This window comes from Crinia signifera, chromosome 2 (genome assembly GCF_055691185.1).
Source record: "Crinia signifera chromosome 2, ASM5569118v1, whole genome shotgun sequence".
NCBI classification, from domain to species: Eukaryota; Metazoa; Chordata; class Amphibia; order Anura; family Myobatrachidae; genus Crinia; species Crinia signifera.
Window position 1 is genome coordinate 404,832,188 of NC_139218.1, and position 18,460 is coordinate 404,850,647.

At 51.8% G+C, this 18,460-nt stretch overlaps 1 protein-coding gene across 1 annotated transcript in view; it reads left to right on the forward strand.

Moving 5' to 3' along the window:
- LOC146058640 (transient receptor potential cation channel subfamily M member 2-like) overlaps positions 1–18,460 on the forward strand; it is a 561,103-nt gene that overhangs the window by 34,823 nt on the left and 507,820 nt on the right. The window contains exon 2 of the mRNA XM_083170913.1: positions 18,246–18,426. Within this exon, the coding sequence (XP_083027039.1) occupies positions 18,246–18,426 (181 nt within the window). The remainder of the gene's footprint in view (positions 1–18,245; positions 18,427–18,460) is intronic.

Sequence of the window (18,460 nt, forward strand, 5' to 3'; positions counted from 1 at the left end):
CCTAACGTACCTAACCTAACAAAGCTCCGCACAGTCAGCACACTCCTATCCCTAACGTACCTAACCTAACAAAGCTCCGCACAGTCAGCACACTCCTATCCCTAACGTACCTAACCTAACAAAGCTCCACACAGTCAGCACACTCCTATCCCTAACGTACCTAACCTAACAAAGCTCTGCACAGTCAGCACACTCCTATCCCTAACGTACCTAACCTATCAAAGCTCTGCTCAGTAAGCACACTTCTATCCCTAACGTACCTAACCTAACAAAGCTCCGCACAGTCAGCACACTCCTATCCCTAACGTACCTAACCTAGCAAAGCTCCGCACAGTAAGCACACTTCTATCCCTAACGTACCTAACCTAACAAAGCTCCGCACAGTAAGCACACTCCTATCCCTAACGTACCGAACCTAACAAAGCTCCGCACAGTAAGCACACTCCTATCCCTAACGTACCTAACCTAACAAAGCTCCGCACAGTAAGCACACTCCTATCCCTAACGTACATAACCTAACAAAGCTCTGCACAGTAAGCACACTCCTATCCCTAACGTACCGAACCTAACAAAGCTCCGCACAGTCAGCACACTCCTATCCCTAACGTACCGAACCTAACAAAGCTCCGCACAGTAAGCACACTCCTATCCCTAACGTACCTAACCTAACAAAGCTCCGCACAGTCAGCACACTCCTATCCCTAACGTACCTAACCTAACAAAGCTCCGCACAGTCAGCACACTCCTATCCCTAACGTACCTAACCTAACAAAGCTCTGCACAGTCAGCACACTCCTATCCCTAACCCTCCTATACCTAACAAAGCTCCGCACAGTCAGCACACTCCTATCCCTAACGTACCGAACCTAACAAAGCTCCGCACAGTCAGCACACTCCTGTCCCTAACGTACCTAACCTAACAAAGCTCCGCACAGTCAGCACACTCCTATCCCTAACGTACCTAACCTAACAAAGCTCCGCACAGTCAGCACACTCCTATCCCTAACGTACCGAACCTAACAAAGCTCCGCACAGTAAGCACACTCCTCTCCCTAACGTACCTAACCTAACAAAGCTCCGCACAGTCAGCACACTCCTATCCCTAACGTACCGAACCTAACAAAGCTCCGCACAGTAAGCACACTCCTATCCCTAACGTACCTAACCTAACAAAGCTCCGCACAGTCAGCACACTCCTATCCCTAACGTACCTAACCTAACAAAGCTCCGCACAGTAAGCACACTCCTATCCCTAACGTACCTAACCTAACAAAGCTCCGCACAGTAAGCACACTCCTATCCCTAACGTACCGAACCTAACAAAGCTCCGCACAGTAAGCACACTCCTATCCCTAACGTACCTAACCTAACAAAGCTCCGCACAGTCAGCACACTCCTATCCCTAACGTACCTAACCTAACAAAGCTCCGCACAGTCAGCACACTCCTATCCCTAACGTACCTAACCTAGCAAAGCTCCGCACAGTAAGCACACTCCTATCCCTAACGTACCTAACCTAACAAAGCTCCGCACAGTCAGCACACTCCTATCCCTAACGTACCGAACCTAACAAAGCTCCGCACAGTAAGCACACTCCTATCCCTAACGTACCTAACCTAACAAAGCTCCGCACAGTCAGCACACTCCTATCCCTAACGTACCTAACCTAACAAAGCTCCGCACAGTAAGCACACTCCTATCCCTAACGTACCTAACCTAACAAAGCTCTGCACAGTCAGCACACTCCTATCCCTAACGTACCTAACCTATCAAAGCTCTGCTCAGTCAGCACACTACTATCCCTAACGTACCTAACCTAACAAAGCTCCGCACAGTAAGCACACTCCTATCCCTAACGTACCTAACCTAACAAAGCTCCGCACAGTCAGCACACTCCTATCCCTAACGTACCTAACCTATTAAAGCTCCGCTCAGTAAGCACACTCCTATCCCTAACGTACCTAACCTAACAAAGCTCCGCACAGTCAGCACACTCCTATCCCTAACGTACCTAACCTATTAAAGCTCCGCTCAGTAAGCACACTCCTATCCCTAACGTACCTAACCTAACAAAGCTCCGCACAGTAAGCACACTCCTATCCCTAACGTACCTAACCTAACAAAGCTCCGCACAGTAAGCACACTCCTATCCCTAACGTACCTAACCTAACAAAGCTCTGCACAGTCAGCACACTCCTATCCCTAACGTACCTAACCTAACAAAGCTCCGCACAGTCAGCACACTCCTATCCCTAACGTACCTAACCTAACAAAGCTCCGCACAGTCAGCACACTCCTATCCCTAACGTACCTAACCTAACAAAGCTCCACACAGTCAGCACACTCCTATCCCTAACGTACCTAACCTAACAAAGCTCTGCACAGTCAGCACACTCCTATCCCTAACGTACCTAACCTATCAAAGCTCTGCTCAGTAAGCACACTTCTATCCCTAACGTACCTAACCTAACAAAGCTCCGCACAGTCAGCACACTCCTATCCCTAACGTACCTAACCTAGCAAAGCTCCGCACAGTAAGCACACTTCTATCCCTAACGTACCTAACCTAACAAAGCTCCGCACAGTAAGCACACTCCTATCCCTAACGTACCGAACCTAACAAAGCTCCGCACAGTAAGCACACTCCTATCCCTAACGTACCTAACCTAACAAAGCTCCGCACAGTAAGCACACTCCTATCCCTAACGTACATAACCTAACAAAGCTCTGCACAGTAAGCACACTCCTATCCCTAACGTACCGAACCTAACAAAGCTCCGCACAGTCAGCACACTCCTATCCCTAACGTACCGAACCTAACAAAGCTCCGCACAGTAAGCACACTCCTATCCCTAACGTACCTAACCTAACAAAGCTCCGCACAGTCAGCACACTCCTATCCCTAACGTACCTAACCTAACAAAGCTCTGCACAGTCAGCACACTCCTATCCCTAACCCTCCTATACCTAACAAAGCTCCGCACAGTCAGCACACTCCTATCCCTAACGTACCGAACCTAACAAAGCTCCGCACAGTCAGCACACTCCTGTCCCTAACGTACCTAACCTAACAAAGCTCCGCACAGTCAGCACACTCCTATCCCTAACGTACCTAACCTAACAAAGCTCCGCACAGTCAGCACACTCCTATCCCTAACGTACCGAACCTAACAAAGCTCCGCACAGTAAGCACACTCCTATCCCTAACGTACCTAACCTAACAAAGCTCCGCACAGTCAGCACACTCCTATCCCTAACGTACCGAACCTAACAAAGCTCCGCACAGTAAGCACACTCCTATCCCTAACGTACCTAACCTAACAAAGCTCCGCACAGTCAGCACACTCCTATCCCTAACGTACCTAACCTAACAAAGCTCCGCACAGTAAGCACACTCCTATCCCTAACGTACCTAACCTAACAAAGCTCCGCACAGTAAGCACACTCCTATCCCTAACGTACCGAACCTAACAAAGCTCCGCACAGTAAGCACACTCCTATCCCTAACGTACCTAACCTAACAAAGCTCCGCACAGTCAGCACACTCCTATCCCTAACGTACCTAACCTAACAAAGCTCCGCACAGTCAGCACACTCCTATCCCTAACGTACCTAACCTAGCAAAGCTCCGCACAGTAAGCACACTCCTATCCCTAACGTACCTAACCTAACAAAGCTCCGCACAGTCAGCACACTCCTATCCCTAACGTACCGAACCTAACAAAGCTCCGCACAGTAAGCACACTCCTATCCCTAACGTACCTAACCTAACAAAGCTCCGCACAGTCAGCACACTCCTATCCCTAACGTACCTAACCTAACAAAGCTCCGCACAGTAAGCACACTCCTATCCCTAACGTACCTAACCTAACAAAGCTCTGCACAGTCAGCACACTCCTATCCCTAACGTACCTAACCTATCAAAGCTCTGCTCAGTCAGCACACTACTATCCCTAACGTACCTAACCTAACAAAGCTCCGCACAGTAAGCACACTCCTATCCCTAACGTACCTAACCTAACAAAGCTCCGCACAGTCAGCACACTCCTATCCCTAACGTACCTAACCTATTAAAGCTCCGCTCAGTAAGCACACTCCTATCCCTAACGTACCTAACCTAACAAAGCTCCGCACAGTCAGCACACTCCTATCCCTAACGTACCTAACCTATTAAAGCTCCGCTCAGTAAGCACACTCCTATCCCTAACGTACCTAACCTAACAAAGCTCCGCACAGTAAGCACACTCCTATCCCTAACGTACCTAACCTAACAAAGCTCCGCACAGTAAGCACACTCCTATCCCTAACGTACCTAACCTAACAAAGCTCTGCACAGTCAGCACACTCCTATCCCTAACGTACCTAACCTAACAAAGCTCTGCACAGTCAGCACACTCCTATCCCTAACGTACCTAACCTATCAAAGCTCTGCTCAGTCAGCACACTACTATCCCTAACGTACCTAACCTAACAAAGCTCCGCACAGTAAGCACACTCCTATCCCTAACGTACCTAACCTAACAAAGCTCCGCACAGTCAGCACACTCCTATCCCTAACGTACCGAACCTAACAAAGCTCCGCACAGTAAGCACACTCCTATCCCTAACGTACCTAACCTAACAAAGCTCCGCACAGTCAGCACACTCCTATCCCTAACGTACCTAACCTAACAAAGCTCCGCACAGTAAGCACACTCCTATCCCTAACGTACCTAACCTAACAAAGCTCCGCACAGTCAGCACACTCCTATCCCTAACGTACCGAACCTAACAAAGCTCCGCACAGTAAGCACACTCCTATCCCTAACGTACCTAACCTAACAAAGCTCCGCACAGTCAGCACACTCCTATCCCTAACGTACCTAACCTAACAAAGCTCCGCACAGTAAGCACACTCCTATCCCTAACGTACCTAACCTAACAAAGCTCTGCACAGTCAGCACACTCCTATCCCTAACGTACCTAACCTATCAAAGCTCTGCTCAGTCAGCACACTACTATCCCTAACGTACCTAACCTAACAAAGCTCCGCACAGTAAGCACACTCCTATCCCTAACGTACCTAACCTAACAAAGCTCCGCACAGTCAGCACACTCCTATCCCTAACGTACCTAACCTATTAAAGCTCCGCTCAGTAAGCACACTCCTATCCCTAACGTACCTAACCTAACAAAGCTCCGCACAGTCAGCACACTCCTATCCCTAACGTACCTAACCTATTAAAGCTCCGCTCAGTAAGCACACTCCTATCCCTAACGTACCTAACCTAACAAAGCTCTGCACAGTCAGCACACTCCTATCCCTAACGTACCTAACCTAACAAAGCTCTGCACAGTCAGCACACTCCTATCCCTAACGTACCTAACCTAACAAAGCTCCGCACAGTAAGCACACTCCTATCCCTAACGTACCTAACCTAACAAAGCTCCGCACAGTCAGCACACTCCTATCCCTAACGTACCTAACCTAACAAAGCTCCGCACAGTCAGCACACTCCTATCCCTAACGTACCTAACCTAACAAAGCTCTGCACAGTCAGCACACTCCTATCCCTAACGTACCTAACCTAACAAAGCTCCGCACAGTCAGCACACTCCTATCCCTAACGTACCTAACCTAACAAAGCTCCGCACAGTCAGCACACTCCTATCCCTAACGTACCTAACCTAACAAAGCTCCGCACAGTAAGCACACTCCTATCCCTAACGTACCTAACCTAGCAAAGCTCCGCACAGTAAGCACACTCCTAGCCCTAACGTACCTAACCTAACAAAGCTCCGCACAGTCAGCACACTCCTATCCCTAACGTACCTAACCTAACAAAGCTCTGCACAGTCAGCACACTCCTATCCCTAACGTACCGAACCTAACAAAGCTCCGCACAGTAAGCACACTCCTATCCCTAACGTACCTAACCTAACAAAGCTCTGCACAGTCAGCACACTCCTATCCCTAACGTACCTAACCTAACAAAGCTCTGCACAGTCAGCACACTCCTATCCCTAACGTACCTAACCTATCAAAGCTCTGCTCAGTCAGCACACTACTATCCCTAACGTACCTAACCTAACAAAGCTCCGCACAGTAAGCACACTCCTATCCCTAACGTACCTAACCTAACAAAGCTCTGCACAGTCAGCACACTCCTATCCCTAACGTACCTAACCTAACAAAGCTCCGCACAGTCAGCACACTCCTATCCCTAACCCTCCTAACTCACAGGTGACAAATGGCACCAGATTCTCACGGTTTATATAGAGTTCCGGATCTCGCGAGAATCCGGCGCCAGCCAATGACGTTTTGCTTGTGCGCCCGGATTGCTACCTTTTGTGCGGGCTCAGATCTGGGGAATCGGAGCCCGCACATCTCTAGTTTTCAGTGCCCATTTGAAGCTTTGCCAGGTCAGATAGAGTCTAATGGTGTGAGGAAGTACGTTCCACTGAAGGGGTGCAGCACGAATTTATCTTCAGCTATCATACTGCCATCTGCTGAGGGTATACTGTAGCAGGTCGAGCACAGGGCCTACCAGGTGACTGCGTACCTCTTAATATCACGTTTGAAGTCTATTCTGATTTTTTTTTAAATGAACTTTGTTGTTTAACCCTTTGAGTGCCAAGTGAATTTGTCAAAATTGGTTTGAAAATTGTCAAGCAAACAATTGTATCCATCATAGTGTCCTGTACTGTTACCTTATATACATTAGGAAATGTCATCATTTTTTTCACAACATTTTATTTGAATTCATATAACAGATGCAGTGGCGTAACTAGAAAGTTATCTCCCCCCTGCAAAAAAGTTTCTGGTGCCCCTCCCCCCACCTACATACCACCCGCAGCAGGGCATAGAGAGACCCCCACAGATATTGGAACATGAATCAGCGGTTCAGCCTGGGGGGGGGGGGCTGGGGGCAATTGCCACCCCCTGTATCCACCCATCACTATCCCTGTCAGTCCTCTCATCCTGGTCTCCCATTCTCTTCAGCTGCTCCCTGTCCCCAATGCTGTTACTCCCTGAGCAGCACGAGTACAGCGGCCCTGCAGACCTCGCCGGCGCTGGCTTCCCCAAGCTGCCGTGGAGTCTGCTGAGCGATTGTTACGCCATTAGACTTCAAACTCCTGCACATACGGAGCTAACATATATGTTCTGCTGGGATTGTGGTGCAGCAGCGCGGTGCCGGGAGGTCGAACTGGAGGAGTGGAAGCGGATGCTGTTGTGGAGGCTGATGGGATCGTTGCCTCCTCTGACCTGGCCGGCATTGTAGGAATTGTTCTATTATAGTTTTTCCTGAGAACTGGTTAAATGGAAACATCCCTGACACCGCTTTGGATCTGACGGATAGGATGCTGTTCAGAGCGGACAGAACCAGTGCGTCAGGAAAAAGCAGGTGGTGTTGGTATTTATGTTAACAATCGATGGTGTCCAAACCCCGTTGCTATTGGAACCTATTGCTCTGAGGACTTGGAATACTTAGAGATTAAATTTAGGCCTTATTATTTACTGAGAGAGTTTTTTATTGTTCTAGTTATGGCCGTTTATATTTGTCCACAGGCTGATGTGGGATGCGCACTTGCTACTGTATATGATATTTTGGCTGAATTGCAAACTAAATATGTTGATGCTGTTTTTATTATTGACGGCGATTTTAACCAGTCTGATTTGCAATCAGTGCTTAGAAAGTTCTATAAAAATGTTTTTGTCCCGACAAGGGGCAGGAACATTTTGGATCAGGTTTATACAAATATGAAGTGTGCTTACGAGACTGTTGTTCTTCCGCACATTGGAAAACCAGATCATATTTCTTTATTTATGTTACCCATATACAGAACTCTGGTTAGGCGAGTCAGGCCTTGTAGTAAATGTGTCACCATTTGGCCAGAATATGCGGTAGAGAGGTTACAGGATGTTCTAGCTTTCACTGATTGGGAGCTGTTTATTGAGGAGTCTACGCAGGACGACCATATAGATGTTCTAGCGACTATGGTTTTGGGCTATATAAATTGTAGCATAGAGAGCGTTACTGCAAAACGTAGTTTTAGAATTTTTCCAAACAAACAAGCCCTGGTGGCATTCTGAGGTGCACTCATTAATTAGGGCCAGAAATAAGGCTTTTAAAACACATGATAGCACGGCATATAAAGCAGCTGCCTCGAGGTCTGATTTAAGAAAAGGGATCAAAGAGGGAATTTTCAAATAAGATGGAAGGTTTAAGCAATGTCACAATTCGAAAAGTATGTGGCAGGGTTTGCAGGAAATTACTAGCTACTGTATAAGCCAAAAAAAGCTGAGCCCTCTGCTGCAAACACGGCCTTAGTGGAAGACCTAAATGAGTTTTATACTAGATTTGATAACAATAATTTGGCCACCGCGAGTAAGATGGACTAGACCAGAGGAGGTACAAATTGTACTTGATGAGCAGGAGGTTCGAAGGAGTTTGTAGGGTGTAGGTCTAGGGGAGGCTGCCGGCCCTGATGGGATCCCGGGTAAGGTTTTTAGAGGGTGTAGGTCTAGGGAAGGCTGCCGGCCCTGATGGGATCTTGGGTAAGGTTCTCAGAGGGTGAAGGTCTAGGGAAGGCTGCCGGCCCTGATGGAATCTTGGGTAAGGTTCTCAGAGGGTGAAGGTCTAGGGAAGGCTGCCGGCCCTGATGGGATCCCGGGTAAGGTTCTCAGAGGGTGTTGCTCTGGGAAGGCTGCCGGCCCTGATGGGATTCCAGGCAAGGTTCTTAGAGGGTGTAGCGAACAACTGCAAGGGATTTTCACGTTTAATATCTCGCTTCAGGCTTGTGTGATCCCTAAGTGTTTTATGGCCATGACAGTAATACCAACACCCAAGAAAAGTGTCCCTAAGGGTTTGGACGATTATCGGCCTATTGCCCTAACATCGTTGGTCGATTAAATGTTTTGAACGCCTGATTTTAAGCTATATTAAATCCCATTATGCTGTTAACTTTGACCCTTTCCAGTTTGCTTATAGAGCAAACAGGTCTACAAATGATGTGGTTTTATTGGTGTTACATCAGACTAAGAGTCTTCTAGAGAAAAGGGGTTATTATGTTAAAATTTTATTTGTGAATTTTAATTCTGCGTTTAATACCATCATACCGGTGTCATTGGTATCTAAACTTTTTAATTTAGGCTTAAGTAGGTACTTGTGCAATAGGATTTACATTTTTTTGATTGATAAAAAACAAGTAGTAAAACTTGGTAAACTGATCTCTGGTGAGGTTATGGTTAGTACAGGCGTGCCACAGGGATGCGTTTTGAGTCCGCTGCTATATTCTCTGTTAACGTATGATTGTTGATTTCAAAATCTGTTAAGATAGTGAAGTTTGCGGACGACACCGCTGTGGTTGGCCTGATAACCGAAAACATTACAGGTTTGAGGTTTTTAGACTACTTGAATGGAGCAAACAAATTGTTTGCTATTAAACACCAACAAAACCAAGGAGATGTAATAGATTTTAGGCGAGTCTGTGGTAGGCCAATACTTCCCACAGTCATGGAGGGTATGCCTATTGAGGAGGTGTTTTTTAGGTTTATATATCTCTGAAGATCTAAAAAAGCAGAGTGTCTTGGTCTCACAGAGTTCTAGACTAGGGCACCTTAGTATGAGCTGATCCTCTAGAGAAGCTGCTGTTCAATTTAGGGCTAGTCAAACCCTAACAATGGTAGACAAAAAAGAAGAAAAAGTAGGGGAACAGCGCTTCTTAACTAAAATGAATAACACACAATTGGTAGATATAAGAATAAGTTTATATAGAAAGTACACAATTGTTACAATACAAAAATAAATTAAAATATTGAGTAAAAAGCTAATTGGTTTGCTCACTCCTGGACAATAAATTGCTGTATCACTGACTCATAAATAGACAAGATGTATAAGCATATTACCACATGGTGGGTGGTGGGTCACTGTCCAAGGACCAAGAAAGGGATGGGGGGGGAAAGAAAAAGTCACAGGCCCTCTCTGGTGTTGCGGTATCCCGATGTATGGCTGCTGGAGGTGTCTGTGTGGTAAGCTCTGGAGCTGTGATCTCAGTACCCAAGGGTCCTCACTAGGCAGCCAATATACACATCCGCTCGCATCGTGGCATGGGGATTCGGCCAGTGGGGTGGTGTGTACCTGCTCGCTAGGCAGCCAATATACACATCCGCTCGCATCGTGGCATGGGGATTCGGCCAGTGGGGTGGCGTGTACCTGCTCGCTAGGCAGCCAATATACACATCCGCTCGCATCGTGGCATGGGGATTCGGCCAGTGGGGTGGTGTTTACCTACTCGCTAGGCAGCCAATATACACATCCGCTCGCATCGTGGCATGGGGATTCGGCCAGTGGGGTGGCGTGTACCTGCTCGCTAGGCAGCCAATATAAACATCCGCTCGCATCGTGGCATGGGGATTCGGCCAGTGGGGGGGCGTGTACCTGCTCGCTAGGCAGCCAATATACACATCCGCTCGCATCGTGGCATGGGGATTCGGCCAGTGGGGTGGCGTGTACCTGCTCGCTAGGCAGCCAATATACACATCCGCTCGCATCGTGGCATGGGGATTTGGCCAGTGGGGTGTCATTTACCTGCTCGCTAGGCAGCCAATATACACATCCGCTCGCATCGTGGCATGGGGATTCGGCCAATGGGGTGGCGTGTACCTGCTCGCTAGGCAGCCAATATACACATCCGCTCGCATCGTGGCATGGGGATTTGGCCAGTGGGGTGTCATTTACCTGCTCGCTAGGCAGCCAATATACACACCCGCTCGCATCGTGGCATGGGGATTCGGCCAGTGGGGTGGCGTGTACCTGCTCGCTAGGCAGCCAATATACACATCCGCTCGCATCGTGGCATGGGGATTCGGCCAGTGGGGTGTCATTTACCTGCTCGCTAGGCAGCCAATATACACATCCGCTCGCATCGTGACATGGGGATTTGGCCAGTGGGGTGGTGTTTACCTGCTCGCTAGGCAGCCAATATACACATCCGCTCGCATCGTGGCATGGGGATTCGGCCAGTGGGGTTACGTGTACCTGCTCGCTAGGCAGCCAATATACACATCCGCTCGCATCGTAACATGGGGATTCGGCCAGTGGGGTGGTGTTTACCTGCTCGCTAGGCAGCCAATATACACATCCGCTCGCATCGTGACATGGGGATTCGGCCAGTGGGGTGTCATTTACCTGCTCGCTAGGCAGCCAATATACACATCCGCTCGCATCGTGGCATGGGGATTCGGCCAGTGGGGTGTCATTTACCTGCTCGCTAGGCAGCCAATATACACATCCGCCCGCATCGTGGCATGGGGATTCGGCAAGTGGGGGGGCGTGTACCTGCTCGCTAGGCAGCCAATATACACATCCGCTCGCATCGTGGCATGGGGATTTGGCCAGTGGGGTGGCGTGTACCTGCTCGCTAGGCAGCCAATATACACATCCGCTCGCATCGTGGCATGGGGATTTGGCCAGTGGGGTGTCATTTACCTGCTCGCTAGGCAGCCAATATACACATCCGCTCGCATCGTGGCATGGGGATTCGGCCAGTGGGGTGGCGTGTACCTGCTCGCTAGGCAGCCAATATACACATCCGCTCGCATCGTGGCATGGGGATTTGGCCAGTGGGGTGTCATTTACCTGCTCGCTAGGCAGCCAATATACACATCCGCTCGCATCGTGGCATGGGGATTCGGCCAATGGGGTGGCGTGTACCTGCTCGCTAGGCAGCCAATACACACATTCGCTCGCATCGTGGCATGGGGATTTGGCCAGTGGGGTGTCATTTACCTGCTCGCTAGGCAGCCAATATACACACCCGCTCGCATCGTGGCATGGGGATTCGGCCAGTGGGGTGGCGTGTACCTGCTCGCTAGGCAGCCAATATACACATCCGCTCGCATCGTGGCATGGGGATTCGGCCAGTGGGGTGTCATTTACCTGCTCGCTAGGCAGCCAATATACACATCCGCTCGCATCGTGACATGGGGATTTGGCCAGTGGGGTGGTGTTTACCTGCTCGCTAGGCAGCCAATATACACATCCGCTCGCATCGTGGCATGGGGATTCGGCCAGTGGGGTTACGTGTACCTGCTCGCTAGGCAGCCAATATACACATCCGCTCGCATCGTAACATGGGGATTCGGCCAGTGGGGTGGTGTTTACCTGCTCGCTAGGCAGCCAATATACACATCCGCTCGCATCGTGACATGGGGATTCGGCCAGTGGGGTGTCATTTACCTGCTCGCTAGGCAGCCAATATACACATCCGCTCGCATCGTGGCATGGGGATTCGGCCAGTGGGGTGTCATTTACCTGCTCGCTAGGCAGCCAATATACACATCCGCCCGCATCGTGGCATGGGGATTCGGCAAGTGGGGTGGCGTGTACCTGCTCGCTAGGCAGCCAATATACACATCCGCTCGCATCGTGACATGGGGATTCGGCCAGTGGGGTGGCGTTTACCTGCTCGCTAGGCAGCCAATATACACATCCGCTCGCATCGTGACATGGGGATTCGGCCAGTGGGGTGGCGTTTACCTGCTCGCTAGGCAGCCAATATACACATCCGCTCGCATCGTGACATGGGGATTCGACCAGTAGGGTGGTGTTTACCTGCTCGCTAGGCAGCCAATATACACATCTGCTCGCATCGTGGCATGGGGATTCGGCCAGTGGGGGGACGTGTACCTGCTCGCTAGGCAGCCAATATACACATCCGCTCGCATCGTGGCATGGGGATTCGGCAAGTGGGGTGGCGTGTACCTGCTCGCTAGGCAGCCAATATACACATCCGCTCGCATCGTGACATGAGGATTCGGCCAGTGGGGTGGCATTTACCTGCTCGCTAGGCAGCCAATATACACATCCGCTCGCATCGTGGCATGGGGATTCGGCCAGTGGGGTGTCATTTACCTGCTCGCTAGGCAGCCAATATACACATCCGCTCGCATCGTGGCATGGGGATTCGGCCAGTGGGGTGGCGTGTACCTGCTCGCTAGGCAGCCAATATACACATCCGCTCGCATCGTGGCATGGGGATTCGGCCAGTGGGGTGGTGTTTACCTGCTCACTAGGCAGCCAATATACACATCCGCTCGCATCGTGACATGGGGATTCGGCCAGTGGGGTCGTGTTTACCTGCTCGCTAGGCAGCCAATATACACATCCGCTCGCATCGTGACATGAGGATTCGGCCAGTGGGGTGGCATTTACCTGCTCGCTAGGCAGCCAATATACACATCTGCTCGCATCGTGGCATGGGGATTCGGCCAGTGGGGTGGTGTTTACCTGCTCGCTAGGCAGCCAATATACACATCTGCTCGCATCGTGGCATGGGGATTCGGCCAGTGGGGTGTCATTTACCTGCTCGCTAGGCAGCCAATATACACATCCGCTGGCATCGTGGCATGGGGATTCGGCCAGTGGGGTGGCGTGTACCTGCTCGCTAGGCAGCCAATATACACATCCGCTCGCATCGTGACATGAGGATTCGGCCAGTGGGGTGGCATTTACCTGCTCGCTAGGCAGCCAATATACACATCCGCTCGCATCGTGGCATGGGGATTCGGCCAGTGGGGTGTCATTTACCTGCTCGCTAGGCAGCCAATATACACATCCGCTCGCATCGTGGCATGGGGATTCGGCCAGTGGGGTGGTGTTTACCTGCTCGCTAGGCAGCCAATATACACATCCGCTCGCATCGTGGCATGGGGATTCGGCCAGTGGGGTGTCATTTACCTGCTCGCTAGGCAGCCAATATACACATCCGCTCGCATCGTGGCATGGGGATTCGGCCAGTGGGGTGGTGTTTACCTGCTCGCTAGGTAGACAATATACACATCCGCTCGCATCGTGGCATGGGGATTCGGCCAGTGGGGTGGCGTGTACCTGCTCGCTAGGCAGCCAATATACACATCCGCTCGCATCGTGGCATGGGGATTCGGCCAGTGGGGTGGTGTTTACCTGCTCGCTAGGCAGCCAATATACACATCCGCTCGCATCGTGGCATGGGGATTCGGCCAGTGGGGTGTCATTTACCTGCTCGCTAGGCAGCCAATATACACATCCGCTCGCATCGTGGCATGGGGATTCGGCCAGTGGGGTGGTGTTTACCTGCTCGCTAGGTAGACAATATACACATCCGCTCGCATCGTGGCATGGGGATTCGGCCAGTGGGGTGGCGTGTACCTGCTCGCTAGGCAGCCAATATACACATCCGCTCGCATCGTGGCATGGGGATTCGGCCAGTGGGGTGGTGTTTACCTGCTCGCTTGGCAGCCAATATACACATCCGCTCGCATCGAGTCATGGGGATTCGGCCAGTGGGGGGGCGTGTACCTGCTCGCTAGGCAGCCAATATACACATCCGCTCGCATCGTGGCATGGGGATTCGGCCAGTGGGGTGGTGTTTACCTGCTCGCTAGGCAGCCAATATACACATCCGCTCGCATCGTGGCATGGGGATTCGGCCTGTGGGGTGGTGTTTACCTGCTCGCTAGGCAGCCAATATACACATCCGCTCGCATCGTGGCATGGGGATTCGGCCAGTGGGGTGGTGTTTACCTGCTCGCTAGGCAGACAATATACACATCCGCTCGCATCGTGGCATGGGGATTCGGCCAGTGGGGTGGCGTGTACCTGCTCGCTAGGCAGCCAATATACACATCCGCTCGCATCATGGCATGGGGATTCGGCCAGCGGGGTGGCGTTTACCTGCTCGCTAGGCAGCCAATATACACATCCGCTCGCATCATGGCATGGGGATTCGGCCAGTGGGGTGGTGTTTACCTGCTCGCTAGGCAGCGAATATACACATCCGCTCACATCGTGGCATGGGGATTCGGCCAGTGGGGTGGTGTTTACCTGCTCGCTAGGCAGCCAATATACACATCCGCTCGCATCGTGGCATGGGGATTCGGCCAGTGGGGTGGTGTTTACCTGCTCGCTAGGCAGCCAATATACACATCCGCTCGCATCGTGGCATGGGGATTCGGCCAGTGGGGTGGCGTGTACCTGCTCGCTAGGCAGCCAATATACACATCCGCTCGCATCATGGCATGGGGATTCGGCCAGCGGGGTGGCGTTTACCTGCTCGCTAGGCAGCCAATATACACATCCGCTCGCATCATGGCATGGGGATTCGGCCAGTGGGGTGGTGTTTACCTGCTCGCTAGGCAGCCAATATACACATCCGCTCGCATCGTGGCATGGGGATTCGGCCAGTGGGGTGGTGTTTACCTGCTCGCTAGGCAGCCAATATACACATCCGCTCACATCATGGCATGGGGATTCGGCCAGTGGGGTGGTGTTTACCTGCTCGCTAGGCAGCCAATATACACATCCGCTCGCATCGTGGCATGGGGATTCGGCCAGTGGGGTGGTGTTTACCTGCTCGCTAGGCAGCCAATATACACATCCGCTCGCATCGTGGCATGGGGATTCGGCCAGTGGGGTGGTGTTTACCTGCTCGCTAGGCAGCCAATATACACATCTGCTCGCATCGTGGCATGGGGATTCGGCCAGTGGGGTGTCATTTACCTGCTCGCTAGGCAGCCAATATACACATCCGCTGGCATCGTGGCATGGGGATTCGGCCAGTGGGGTGGCGTGTACCTGCTCGCTAGGCAGCCAATATACACATCCGCTCGCATCGTGACATGAGGATTCGGCCAGTGGGGTGGCATTTACCTGCTCGCTAGGCAGCCAATATACACATCCGCTCGCATCGTGGCATGGGGATTCGGCCAGTGGGGTGTCATTTACCTGCTCGCTAGGCAGCCAATATACACATCCGCTCGCATCGTGGCATGGGGATTCGGCCAGTGGGGTGGTGTTTACCTGCTCGCTAGGCAGCCAATATACACATCCGCTCGCATCGTGGCATGGGGATTCGGCCAGTGGGGTGTCATTTACCTGCTCGCTAGGCAGCCAATATACACATCCGCTCGCATCGTGGCATGGGGATTCGGCCAGTGGGGTGGTGTTTACCTGCTCGCTAGGTAGACAATATACACATCCGCTCGCATCGTGGCATGGGGATTCGGCCAGTGGGGTGGCGTGTACCTGCTCGCTAGGCAGCCAATATACACATCCGCTCGCATCGTGGCATGGGGATTCGGCCAGTGGGGTGGTGTTTACCTGCTCGCTAGGCAGCCAATATACACATCCGCTCGCATCGTGGCATGGGGATTCGGCCAGTGGGGTGTCATTTACCTGCTCGCTAGGCAGCCAATATACACATCCGCTCGCATCGTGGCATGGGGATTCGGCCAGTGGGGTGGTGTTTACCTGCTCGCTAGGTAGACAATATACACATCCGCTCGCATCGTGGCATGGGGATTCGGCCAGTGGGGTGGCGTGTACCTGCTCGCTAGGCAGCCAATATACACATCCGCTCGCATCGTGGCATGGGGATTCGGCCAGTGGGGTGGTGTTTACCTGCTCGCTTGGCAGCCAATATACACATCCGCTCGCATCGAGTCATGGGGATTCGGCCAGTGGGGGGGCGTGTACCTGCTCGCTAGGCAGCCAATATACACATCCGCTCGCATCGTGGCATGGGGATTCGGCCAGTGGGGTGGTGTTTACCTGCTCGCTAGGCAGCCAATATACACATCCGCTCGCATCGTGGCATGGGGATTCGGCCTGTGGGGTGGTGTTTACCTGCTCGCTAGGCAGCCAATATACACATCCGCTCGCATCGTGGCATGGGGATTCGGCCAGTGGGGTGGTGTTTACCTGCTCGCTAGGCAGACAATATACACATCCGCTCGCATCGTGGCATGGGGATTCGGCCAGTGGGGTGGCGTGTACCTGCTCGCTAGGCAGCCAATATACACATCCGCTCGCATCATGGCATGGGGATTCGGCCAGCGGGGTGGCGTTTACCTGCTCGCTAGGCAGCCAATATACACATCCGCTCGCATCATGGCATGGGGATTCGGCCAGTGGGGTGGTGTTTACCTGCTCGCTAGGCAGCCAATATACACATCCGCTCACATCGTGGCATGGGGATTCGGCCAGTGGGGTGGTGTTTACCTGCTCGCTAGGCAGCCAATATACACATCCGCTCGCATCGTGGCATGGGGATTCGGCCAGTGGGGTGGTGTTTACCTGCTCGCTAGGCAGCCAATATACACATCCGCTCGCATCGTGGCATGGGGATTCGGCCAGTGGGGTGGCGTGTACCTGCTCGCTAGGCAGCCAATATACACATCCGCTCGCATCATGGCATGGGGATTCGGCCAGCGGGGTGGCGTTTACCTGCTCGCTAGGCAGCCAATATACACATCCGCTCGCATCATGGCATGGGGATTCGGCCAGTGGGGTGGTGTTTACCTGCTCGCTAGGCAGCCAATATACACATCCGCTCGCATCGTGGCATGGGGATTCGGCCAGTGGGGTGGTGTTTACCTGCTCGCTAGGCAGCCAATATACACATCCGCTCACATCATGGCATGGGGATTCGGCCAGTGGGGTGGTGTTTACCTGCTCGCTAGGCAGCCAATATACACATCCGCTCGCATCGTGGCATGGGGATTCGGCCAGTGGGGTGGTGTTTACCTGCTCGCTAGGCAGCCAATATACACATCCGCTCGCATCGTGGCATGGGGATTCGGCCAGTGGGGTGGCGTGTACCTGCTCGCTAGGCAGCCAATATACACATCCGCTCGCATCGTGGCATGGGGATTCGGCAAGTGGGGTTGCGTGTACCTGCTCGCTAGGCAGCCAATATACACATCCGCTCGCATCGTGGCATGGGGATTCGGCCAGTGGGGTGGTGTTTACCTGCTCGCTAGGCAGCCAATATACACATCCGCTCGCATCGTGGCATGGGGATTCGGCCAGTGGGGTGGTGTTTACCTGCTCGCTAGGCAGCCAATATACACATCCGCTCGCATCGTAACATGGGGATTCGGCCAGTGGGGTGGCGTGTACCTGCTCGCTAGGCAGCCAATATACACATCCGCTCGCATATACAGAAGAGATTCCCGATAGATTCCCAAAAGGACACATTGTGCTACCCTACCACGGATATCCTCTAGGGTGCTGGCATTCTTCAGCTATGGATCACAGAAGATTTCCTCCTGCTCATAGACACCTGGGAGGCCTCATTTTAGGAGGTTGTAGCACTTATTTATTATTTACATGTGTTCCAAGTGTCATTAATCCTATGACGTATGTACATATCTCCGGGCAGTGACACGTCAGTGTGGTGTGTGTGTATATTCTTATTCTACTTCTTATATGTCATCCCTGCAGGGCGGAGCTCCAGCACTGTACCCAATGGATGAAGGATCTCAGGGGGCCTTGTGCTGTCTGGATAACAACCACACACATTTTATTCTGGTGGATGATGGGACGCACGGACGTTATGGGGTGGAAATTGCACTGCGTACTCGACTGGAGAAATTCATTTCTCAACAAACAATGCAGAAAGGAGGTGAGATAGGATTATTATTATTATAATTTTATTT